At 39.7% G+C, this 12,421-nt stretch overlaps 1 protein-coding gene across 1 annotated transcript in view; it reads left to right on the forward strand.

The window, feature by feature from the left end:
* CCDC18 (coiled-coil domain containing 18) overlaps positions 1-12,421 on the forward strand; it is a 113,166-nt gene that overhangs the window by 99,376 nt on the left and 1,369 nt on the right. The window contains exons 26-27 of the mRNA XM_015560324.1: positions 5,424-5,624; positions 10,428-10,895. Of these exons, the coding sequence (XP_015415810.1) occupies positions 5,424-5,624; positions 10,428-10,895 (669 nt within the window). The remainder of the gene's footprint in view (positions 1-5,423; positions 5,625-10,427; positions 10,896-12,421) is intronic.

The following is a 12,421-nucleotide window of genomic DNA, read 5'->3' on the forward strand; positions in this document are numbered from 1 at the left end:
AATAAAGTGAATAAAATATTTGATGAACAGAATAAACTGGTGAATATAATAGAATCAGGGGCATAGAATGGGAGTGGACTGACAATTCTCAGGGTAAAAGGGGTGTGGGAGGTGTGGGAAGAGACTGGAAAAAAATCGTACACCTATGGATGAGGACACTTGTGGGGGCAGGGGTTAAGGGCAGAGGGTGGAGTGGGAACCGGGTGGAGGGGAGCTATAGGGGGGAAAAAGAGGAACAATTGTAATAATCTGAACAATAAAAATTTAATTAAAAAAAAGAGGAAGAAGAAAAAGTTAAGGATAAAAAATATGAACAACAAAGTGGCAACAAATACATATCTATCAACAATTGAATCTAAAAAATCAAAAGCATAAAAAAATCTGATGAACAGAATAAACTGGTGAATGGAATAGAATGAGGGTCATGGAGATGGAACAGGCTGATTCTCAAAGGGAAGGGGGTGGGAGAGGGTGGGGGAAGAGATTAGATAAAGATCTTATATGTATGTATGGACACATACAATAGGATGGTGAGGGCCTGTGGCAGGGTAGGAACTGGGTGGAAGGGAGCTATGGGGGGAAAAAAGAGTGACCTCTGTAATCTCAACAATAAAGATTCATTAAAAAATAAATAAAACAATGCACCATAATAAAAAAGGTGTTTGATAACATATTTGTGAAGGATTGGTTAGATTGTGGGCACTGTGTCTTCCTTAAATGCATTTAGATTCAGATCCCTTTGAAAACATTGTGTCTGCCAAACAAAACATATTTGCAACTCCAAGAGATTACAACCTTTAGTCTCTAAAGACAAATGTGAATGCTATTGGATTTAGCATAATTATTTAATTGATATTAACTGCTCAACTTAGTGACCCTCAGTAATAATTAGTCCATCTCAAGTATTTGCTAGTGCCTATTCATTACACTTATCATATGGTCTCTATTCTGCTTTTATTTTTAACTAGAGGCCCGGTACACAAAATTCATACTGGGGGGGGGGGCGGTGTCCCTCAGCCCAGCCTGCACCCTCTCCAATCTGGGACCCCTCGGGGGATGTCTGACTGTCGGGTTAGGCCTGATCCCTGTAGGACATCCAACCGGCAGTTGGACATCTCTATCACAATCCAGGACTGCTGGCTCCCAACCACTTGCCTGCCTGCCAGCCTGATCACCCCTAACCACTCTCCTGCCAGACTGATCGACGCCTAACTGCTCCCCTGCAGGCCCGATTGCCCCCAACTGCCCTCCCCTGCCAGCCCGGTCTCCCCCAGCTGCCCTCCCCTGCTGGCCCAGCGTGGCCATCTTGTGACCACATGGGGGTGGCCATCTTGTGCAAGGGCATGACAGTCAATTTGCATATTACCTCTTTATTATATAGAACTATAGGCTGGATGCACGAAATTCGTGCAAGAGTATGCCTTCCCCTGGCTGCTGGCACCGGCTTCCCTCTGGCACCTGATACCTGGGCTTCCCTCGCAGCCCTGGCTTCGTCCCAAAGGTTGTCTGGTCTGATTAGCATATTTTGCTTTTATTATTATAGATTATCCATTTATTAACTTTTATTTTTGTAAGCAACCTGAAATTATTTATAAGCAGATAGTACATAAAATGAATTATAAAATTTGGTTCTAGTATTGCTTTGGAGAATTTGGTACTAATTTTTTATATGTATGACATAATAACATGTAACATAGGTACCACTACGGGTCATTTCGAGGCCTGCCAAGGATGAAGTTACTCAGTACAACACTTTTTTGGTCAGGCCCAGAATGCCCGTTCTTGTAAGCCCCATTCAACAGAAGAATGAAAGCACTATATAGAAGCACGATGTCAATAGAAGAGTCCTCTCATTATCTGAACATACACTACAGTAAAAACAGCTCTCATCTCAAAGAACCCAGCACTTGTATCACAGTATGAGAAATGAGATCTGGGCAGCAGCATTTGATGAACAGTCTTCCAGCTGTACAGTGATTTCTTTGGACCCATTATCTTGCATTTGTAATTAGATTGATCACCTCCCATTTAGAGACTCCCCAAGACTTTGGACACATATATTACCTCATTTATACCTCAAAATATCCCCTAATACCTTATTTAAAACAGAAAATCTCAGGTTCTGTGTGGTGAGCCGGCACGGCCACGGCATACTCAGCCCCAGGGCGCCTTATGTGCCACACCAGCTCAGCCTGGTTCAGTGACCCTGAGAGGGGGTGGTGAAGGATGGAGAAAAGACAGACAAGGGAGCAAAGCTGGGTCTGGGTGGGATGCTGCTCCCGGATGGAGAGACAGCACCATGGACTACAAGCCGTGTCTTTATTTTATAGCCAGATTCCACGAGGCAAAGTAAGGGCGTGATCAAGATGTTTACAACATTCTTGTGGGTTTCGAGCCTCCTCAATTACATGCACCTGAACTCTATCAAGCCCACATCACTCAGACACATGGGGACACGTGTTTGGACCATAGGTTCAAGCTTACAACATAGCTGTTGGCAATAATTGTGCTGGGAGGGCTCTGCCCTCCAAGCTGGCACATGGCCGTGAGAGGACTATGCCCTCTCATTAGTCCAAGACTTGAACCTGTCCAAAAACTGTAGCCGCTCTCCACAATATATAGTGCACTGAATCTCTAGGAAAGACCAGAATTATCGGTAAAGAATATAATAAATGGCTGAAGGGCTACTGCGAAGCATTTTTCTGTGGCTTGACAGTAGAACCAGTTCCTGTCTCTGAAACGGGGTGCTCTTGTAGAGTCATTGATAGCACAAAGAACCTACTAATTCATGCAGGGAATATTCTGAAGTGCTTAAAGAAGACAAAACCTAAAGATGCTTTCATGGGAATGACAATGGTTGATTTGCACTCCAGAAACTCCTGGAATTTTGTCTTTGGATAGGCCTTTTTGATAGACGGTGTAGGACATTCAGCTTTGCCAGGTATGACAGCTTTTTATAGCTCATACTATGAAGGTAAAGTGAAGAGCTGCAGAAAACATCTTCAAGTGACTGTTCAACTTTTGTTTTTCTATTTTTTTTTGTCTTTTGTTTATTTTTGTTCAACTTTTGATAACTTACATTCCTGAATTGACTTGTGTTTTGCTGCTCAATCCTGTAAGTCTTTTGTTGTTGTTGTTAATCCTCACCCGAGGATATTTTTTCCATTGATTCTTAGCATGGATGGGAGGGGGAGAGACACATCGATTAGTTGCCTCCCCCATGTGTCTGGACCAAGGCCAGGGATCAATCCTGCAACCAACGTATGTGCCCTTGACCAGAATCGAACCTGAAACCCTTCAGTCCATGGGTAATCACTGAGCCGGGCTAGGGCTCAATCCTGTAAGTCTTAAACACTGACAGTGGCTTGCATACCTAATACAAAGCTCCAGCCACTTGAAAGAAGCTGACTAGCACCCCTAAACCTTTGCCCTATCTATTTACCCAAGTTGCAGTGTACTATTGGCTTCAACATTATAGAAAGTTACAAAGGTCTGGTGAGATGGATTGATGATGAACCTGCTGACGCACCTGGAGTCACTCTGAAACATAGTCATGAAGATAAGTGAACTTGCCAAAACCTTTGTTGAAGCTTTTAAGGAATGGAAAGTGTGGGTAATAAAATGCCATTGCTGTTCTCCAAAGTAAGGAACTTCAAATAGGAGTAATTAAAATAAATACTTGCATGGCTAATAAAAAATAACGTTTTTCTCCTATATATTACTTGACAAAGATTTATTTCTAAAGTGCATTTGGCCCTGACCGGTTTGGCTCAGTGAATAGAGCGTCGGCCTGCGGACTCAAGGGTCCCAGGTTCGACTCTGGTCAAGGGCATGTACCTTGGTTGCAGGCACATCCCCAGTAGGGGTTGTGCAGGAGGCAGCTGATCGATGTTTCTCTCTCATCGATGTTTCTAACTCTCTATTCCTCTCCCTTCCTCTCTGTAAAAAGTCAATAAAATATATATTTAAAAAAATAAAATAAAATAAAGTGCTTTGATTGATTATAAAAATGAGAGAATATGTCATTAAAATAACAGAGTTAGAAAAAGGAATCAAAAAATTTTTAAGTATTTTTTAAAATACACGTTTTAGAATTGTCAGAAAAGTCACTTAATAATTATTGCAAGCCTCATTCTCTAAGGAGCCCGCCCACCTTGCCTTTCACTACCTCCTTTCCCCATGCATGATTTCCTTGCTTCTCTCTCCTAAGCTTCAAGGGCCCTTCTTTTGCTCTGTAACTATTTCCTGAAGCCCATTTCTTCTGCGGCTCACTTCTTCTACCTATGTGACTTTCTAAAAATAAACTCTCTTATAAAATAATAAAAAGAATAATTATTGCAAAACTGATTTTTAAAAAAATATTTGCTGGCATTTAAAAAATATATTTTTTATTGATTTCAAAGAGGACATCCTGGTAAGGGCACGTGCACAGTCACGGTGGGAGAGGCCCCAGCATTCAGCAGAGGCTGCATACGCCCCTGGAGGTCACAGTCCGATTCTGGATCAGAGCATATGCCAGGGTTGCAAGTTCATCCCCAGTAGTGGGTGTGCAGGAGGCAGCCAAGCAATGGTTCTTTCTCATCATTGATGTTTCTCTCTCAGAGACTCTCCTTCCATTCTGAAATCAATAAAAATATTTTTTTAAAGAAACTGATTTTTTAATGAAAATGAGATTTTTTAAAAAGTTTTTATTGTGGAAATTTTAAACATTCAAAAGTAGAGAGAATGGTATAAATCCTCTCCCATCTTTATTATTCAACTTCAATAATTAACAACTCTTGGATTGGCCAATTGGATTTCATATATAAGTATGTTGACCATTTATTTTATCTAAAAGGGAATACTTTTGAGAATGAAAAGCGATGCTGTTACTAACTAACCAGGACACCAAGGCATAAAACCCAGAAAGACCTAGACAAACTGGGAAGTATGGTGGTCACTATATCTTTAACCTCACTCACTTCCCTTCCCCTTCCACATACCAGCTATTGTTTGGATGCAAATCCCAGATGTCACTGTTTCATCAGTAAACATTTCAATAACTATCTCTAAAAGATAAGGGTTATTTTTAAAATTATAACTATAATATCATTATCACACCTAAAAATTGACAGTAATTCCTTAATATCACCAACTACCTAGTCATTGTTCAGGTTTCCCTAATTGTCACAAAAATGTCTTTATGGTGATGTGTTCAAATCAGGATCCAAAACTAGTCCATTTTATTTGGTTCTTAAGTAAATTTAAGATTATAGTTCCTTCTCTCTCTTTTTTCTTCGAGTATATTATCTGTTGAGAAATCAGATATTTGTAATTAAAAACAATTTACTTTCATTTAGGTGGAAGTGAAAAGTATTAGAATGTTATTAAAACCAACACCACCCTATTTTCTTCTTTTCCTTTTCAATGTTGGGGCTGTATAGATGATTTCACATCAAGAGAACCATGCAAAGTGGAAGATTTCTGTTGACTCTCAGAAGACTTCTGTTCAGCAACTAAATGAACAGTTAGAGAAGGCAAAATTAGAATTAGAAGAAGCTCAGGACACTGTAAGCAGTTTGCATCAACAAGTCCAAGACCGGAATGAAGTAATTGAAGCTACAAATGAAGCATTACTTATTAAAGTAAGTAAACATATAAAAGTATATAAAGCATATGTTGCTGTAAGAATGGCAAACCTGTAAGAAATTTTTTTCTTGTTAATCCTCACAACAAGAGGATATTTTTGAGGATATTTTTGCCATTGATTTTTAAAGAGAGTGGAATGGAGAGGGAGAGACAGAAAACATTGTGTTCTGGAGCGGGAATCGAAGCCAAGACCCTTCAGTCCGCAGCCTGATGCTCTAACCACTGAGCACCCAGCTAGGGCTAGAAAAGAAATTTATTTTGGAAAATTTTTTATAAGAGTTCATTTGATGACATGCCTGGAAGCAAGACCTCAACAGGCTGAGAAAAATGCTTCCCAGAATGCCAGTCTGCAGTTTTTACTTGACTTGAGTATATATGTCATTTTTTCAAATAGCCTATCTCTATTTCTTTACCCTGCTGATCATGGCAGTTTATTCTGGAATTTGGGGTTAATATTAGTATTGATGCATAGAGATAAAAATTTTAATGTTAGTTTAAAACTGCCAATGTGTATGATTAACATGGTCAGTTTTTTAAGACCTTAAAAAAAGAGTAATCTAATTGATGGTTAGAAAAATCATTTTATAGCAAAATGAAAATTATTTAAAAGACAAAAATCTTAATTAAATAATACCTTAGAAATATTTCTAGTTACTAAGCTAAGCACGTAAATCTCTTATATAATACTAGCGGTCCAGTGTATGAATTCATGCACCTTGAAAGGAACTGTTGGCTGTGAGGCTACAGTGGGCACAGGGGCAGACCTCGGCCCATCCTCTGTGCCCCCACCCGGCCCCTCCTGCACTGGACCCCAGTCCCCTGTCTGCCAGTAGCCCTGCTCCCACTGCTGCTGCTCCCACGCACTGACGGCGCTGACCCCACTTGCACCCGCTGACAGCGCAGAGCAATTGGAGCTGGCCCCAGCAGTGGGTGCGAGTGGGGCTGGTGCTGTCAGCAGGTGCGAGTGGCAGCTGCTGCCCCGATTGCCCCTCAGGAGCAGGGGGAGGTGGAGAAGCCCTCAGGGGCGATCAGGGCTGGCAGCTGCCTCTCGCACCCATTGATGGCGCTGAGTGATCAGGAATGGCGCCAGGCTCCAGCAGCAGGTGCAAGTGGCAGCTCTGGCACCAGCAGTGGGTGCGAACGGGGCTGGCACTGGCAGTGGGTGCAAGCGCCAGGCGGGACTGCGGTGCACAGGAACAAAGAATATTCAGTAACCACCAGAAGCTTGGCCCGATGACAGCGACCTGCGCCCCACCTTGATCTGGCGCCCCCGCTCACCTGCTCCACCATCCCACCGTGGCTTACTCTCACCAGGTTCTGCGCTCTGCCGCCTGCTGCCAACACCCATGTTCTGCACACCCTTCCTGGTGGTCAGTGCATGTCATAATGACTGGTTTTTCGGTTGTCCAGTTATTCTGCTGTTCAGTCTATTTGCATATTAGTCTTTTATTATATAGGATGCCTTGATATTCACAGTACTAAGAGAAACCTGAATAGACAATCTAAAATTATATTTTGGTTGAATACTCTTCCTGATTTTTAGAGAGAGGAAGGGAGAGGGATAGAGATAGAAACATTGATGAGAAACATTGATTGGCTGCCTCCTGCACATCCCCTATTGGGGATTGAGCCTGCAACCCAATCATGTACCCTGACTGGGAATTGAGCCGGTGATCTCTTGGATTATGGATTGATGTTCAACCACTGGGCCACACTGGCCAGGCTCTTCCTGCTTTTATTGAAACATTAATATACCTAATATTCTGGGGATTAATAACATTTATACAAAATTATAAAGCTTCATTGGGAAAAATTGACTGAAAATTGAAAAGACTCTGCATTATGTATTCCTTGTCACAGTAGTTATCTCTGCTCATTTGTTAGATATTACCAATGAGATAAATACAATTAGATTGCACTTATCTATTATCCAGAAGTTTTTTAAGTTCAACTCCTTTGAAAATTGCCAAAATACTGGGTAAATATCAGCAATTCTAAAATTAACTATACATATAGAGATCTTAGAACATGTACCATAATTAGCAAATATACCAGTCAGAAAATAGAATTCCTTTGTTTTCTGTTATTATTTTTTTGTTAATCCACACATGAGGATATTTTTTCCACTACTTTTCTCAAGAGTGGAAGGGAGGGAGGAATGGGGGAGAGAGAGAGAAAAACATGGATGTGAGAGAGACACATTGACTGGTTCCCTCCAAACCCCAACCAGGGCTGGAGAGGGAACCTGCAAACAAGGTACAACTGGGAATTAAACCTGTGACCCTTTGGTGTGCAGACCGATGCTCTAACCACTTAAACACACTGATCAGGGCGAATTCCTTTGTTTTCTGACACTAGCTCTCAAAGTCAGTGTCAGCTGGCTCATAGGAGAGAAAGAAGTAAGAAAAGTTAATGGAAGAGTAAAAGCTGGCATAACTGTAACAAGTAGAAGTAGCTACCGGGGAGGGGTGGCTAGGGGCCGGGAGAAGGGGGTCAGGAGGGCAAAACAGGAGACATCTGTAATACTATCAACAATAAAAAATATAGCCCTAGCCTGTTTGGCTCAGTTGATAGAGCCTCAGCCTGGGAGCTGAAAGGTCCCAAATTCAATTCCAGCCAAGGGTACATGCCCGGGTTGTGGGCGCAATCCCCAGTGGGGGACTTGCAAGAGGCAGCCAATCCATGATTCTCTCTCATCATGGATGTTCTGTCTCTCTCTCCCTCTTCCTTCCTCTCTGAAATCAATAAAAATATTTTTTAAAAAAAATTTAAAAAAAAGAAAAAAAAGAAGTAGCTATAAATAATTGAAAGCAATTCCATTAGTAGCAGCATTAAATACAGAGAACAAAAAGAGAAGAGAGATGATAAACAGTGTTTGACGCAATTAATCTTTCCATCTTATTTACTTTAGTACCCTAAAAAGTGCCTAGTTTTTTGTTGTTGTTGTTTTAATATATTTCTTTATTGATTTCAGAGAGGAAGGGAGAAGAAAAGAGATAGAAACATCAATGATGAGAGAGAATCATTGATTGGCTGCCTCCTGCACACCCCAGACTGGGGATGTGCCCGCAACCCAGGCATGTGCTCTTGGCCAGAATCGAACCTGTGACCCTTCAGTCCTCAGGCCGATGCTCTATCCACTGAGCTAAGCCGGCTAGGGCAAAAGTGCCTAGTTTTGAGGGCAACTGGAGTGAGAGCAAAGCTAAGACCATTTTCTGAGAGCCCTAAAGGCGTCATTGTATTATGGCACATTACAATAATGATTACAACAGGGACCTTCATTGAGTCTTAAGAAAAAGTGGAATGATGTTCAATGTATTCAGTACAGTACATTTTTAAAAAATATATATTTTATTGATTTTTTACAGAGAGGAAGGGAGAGGGATAGAGAGCCAGAAACATGATCAGCTGCCTCATGCACACCCCCTACTGGGGATGTGCCCGCAACCAAAGTACATGCCCTTGACCAGAATCTAACCCGGGACCCCTGAGTCTGCAGGCCGACGCTCTATCCATTGAGCCAAACCAGTTAGGGCAGTACAGTACATTTTATTATAAAAGTCAGATGTTTAACTTAAGTGGAATCCTACTTTGTGAGATACTGCATTTCTCAATTGTGGCTAGATAACACGCAAGAGGTTTTGTTTTTTTTTTAAACTTCCCACATAGCATTATATATCTACTCTATAGGTACTTTATTAATTGTAATTATAAGAATGTGAATCCAAGACTTACATTAAAAAATTTGGCACAGCTGCCACTTATAAAGTTTTTCTAGATGAAGTAGTATAAAGATATGAAAGAAATGATATATGCATATTAAATTTGCATTTTGTAATGCACACTGTGGTAATGACAGTTATAAGCACTATTTTTAGAAAATATAGAAAGTATCAAATTAAAAATAGCTGATTTAGAAATTTATATCTTATGGATACCCATAAGAAAAAGAATGTATTTGAACAGGAGACTACTACACATATCATTTAAGTTTTAAAATGAAAATGTATTTTCTTCACTTTCTTAGGCTTTATTATTTTTCAATGTAACCTCATTCTTAGGATCCCAAAATTTGGTCAGAAGACCCAAATGTAGGGCATGGAAAAATAATAGAAATGAAAAGTTTATTTAATAAGGATTGATTTATCAAATATTAGTAATCATTTTCTTAAAGGTTTTTCTTTGAAAATTTTCTACCATAATAAAGCTTTCTTATAATGAGGACATATAAAGCAGAGTAGCTAATATACATTTATTTTCTATTAGAAATTCTGGTATGCATGCATATAAGCATAACCAATGGACATAAGACACTGGAGGGTGGGGGAGGCCAAGGGATTGTCAAGGGCGGGGAAAAAGAAAAGGACACATATGTAATACCCTTTGTAATATTTTAAGCAATAAAACAATAAAAAAAAATTCTGAAGGGAGTTGTGGGGGTTTTTGTGTGTATATATTAGATTAACAAAAGATTGTGTATTTTTACACTTTTGCAGAGAAATTTTTAGATGAAGATTTTAGTCTTGACTAGAGAATGATACTGTGATTAACACTAAGTAGAAAAGAATTATATAAGGAAAATCTAGTTTTTATAGAATTCCTTAGTGTAGTTTAAACGTATTTCAAGTGAATATATGTAATTGTCCAAAAAGGTTGAAACAGAGCTGGGAAAACCCTGTTAATTTGTTATAAAAGGAATTTTTATACTGGGATGAAGGTTGACTTAGATGACTTCTAAGAGTCAGTGATTTTATTTAACGAAGGGTATTTAGTACCTCCTATGTACAATTTTTCTACAGGAATCAGAATTAACCAGATTACAAGCCAAAATTTCTGGACATGAAAGGGCAGAAGATGTCAAGTTTCTACCAGCCTCCCTCACATCTCCAATAGGAAATATGCCTGGCATTCAAGATCCAAAATTTACTAAACATGCTCAAACAGCTTTTCTCAAGTGTAGAAAACTACGTCGCTCCATTAGTGCCAGTGACCTTAGTTTCAAAACTTATAGTGATGAAGATCTTTCTGCAGAATTACTACAGGACTTAAAAAAAATGCAATTAGGACAACCTTCAACATTAGAAGAAAGCCAGAAGGATCTGACTTATACCCAGTCTGACTCATTTAAACCTCTCACATATGACCTAGAAGATGACAGTTCTGAGAATAATGACTTCAGTACTCTTAGTGGAATGCTAAGATACATAAACAAAGAAGTGAGACTATTTAAAAAGTCTTCTATGCAAACAGGTGCTGGCTTAACTCAGGTATGTATCTTATACATTAGAAGTTATAATGATTTGTCTCCATTGAGTATCATTTTATTAGTTGTAGAAAATCCATGTTTAAATGAAGCATGCCATTAGATGATGTATACAAATATTGAAAGTACAAAAAATTCACTAAGTTTGGAATGCTTTTACAACTGAAAAGTAGAAAAAATTTTGCTTTGAAAAGATTTTTTAAAAATAACATTTTTTATTAAATATAATCTCTATATTTGCTTAAAGGACTTATTCTATCTACCTTGTGTTAGGAAAGTATTTTTAACTCAAGAATATTGGAAAATGTTCAAAATTAGTTTGTTTCTAGACTTCCTGGAAACCATTCTAGTAAAGATTAAGGTAACCTTTGTTTTGGTCATAGACTTCCACAGTGGCTCAGAATATCTCATTCACATGATTTATCTACTCCCATTATTCTTTGAACATATCATAGTGAATAGGCAACTATATACCTACTACACTCAACATTGTTTATAAGCATTTAATCTATAGTTTGCATATGGAAATAAATAATCTCTTCTAGGTAATATTACCGTCACTTTTTTAAAGTGCCCATTTGCCTCATTTTTAAACACATTAAAAATAGGTTTGGTAGCCTGAACAATTTGAAAAGTGTTTTTAGCATGGATTCAAGAGTGTTATAGTTCCTTTTCATTTCTCCATACCCTTTCTCATATTAAAAAAAGCTTAGCCTTAGCTGGTTTGGCTCAGTGGATAGAACGTCGGCCTGCGGACTGAGGGGTCCTGAGTTCGATTCTGGTCAGGGGCACATGCCTGGGTTGCGGGCTCCATCCCCCATGGGGGCTGTGCAGGAAGCAGCCGATCGGTGATTCTCTCTCATCATTGATGTTCTCCCTTCCTCTCTGAAATAAATAGAAATATATATTTTTTAAAAAGCTTAACTTAGTACCCTCACTGGCTTGGCTCAGTGGATAGAGCATCGGCCTGCGGACTCAAGGGTCCCAGGTTCGATTCCGGTCAAGGGCATGTACCTTGATTGCAGGCACATCCCCAGTGGGGAGTGTGCAGGAGGCAGCTGATTGATGTTTCTCTCTCATTGATGTTTCTAACTTTCTATCCCTCTCCCTTCCTCTCTGTAAAAAAAAAAAGCTTAACTTACTGTTTACATGTAAAAAGCTATATAAATGTAATATTGTGTTTAAAACAAAATTTACACATTATGAAATTGTGGTATAATAAACAAGACAATCTACATTAATAAAAGACAAACATGCAAATTAACCATATCTTGGCTATGCCTTAAGCCACGCCCACCAGCCAATCAGAGCAACTATATACAAATTAACCCAGTCAAGATGGCGGCCGGCAGCCACGGAGCTGCAGCAAGCAGGAGGCTTGGTTGCCCAAGTATGGAGGAAGCCAAGCTTCCAGCCTGCTGCGGCTGGCTCTGAGCTCCACTCAAGGCAACAAAGTTTCAATTATAGGAGATAAATAAACCCCAGATACCTGCTTCCAGCCGGCCGTGGCCACGGAGCTGGAGCAAGCCG

Source organism: Myotis davidii, unplaced genomic scaffold (assembly GCF_000327345.1).
Source record: "Myotis davidii unplaced genomic scaffold, ASM32734v1 scaffold674, whole genome shotgun sequence".
NCBI lineage: Eukaryota > Metazoa > Chordata > Mammalia > Chiroptera > Vespertilionidae > Myotis > Myotis davidii.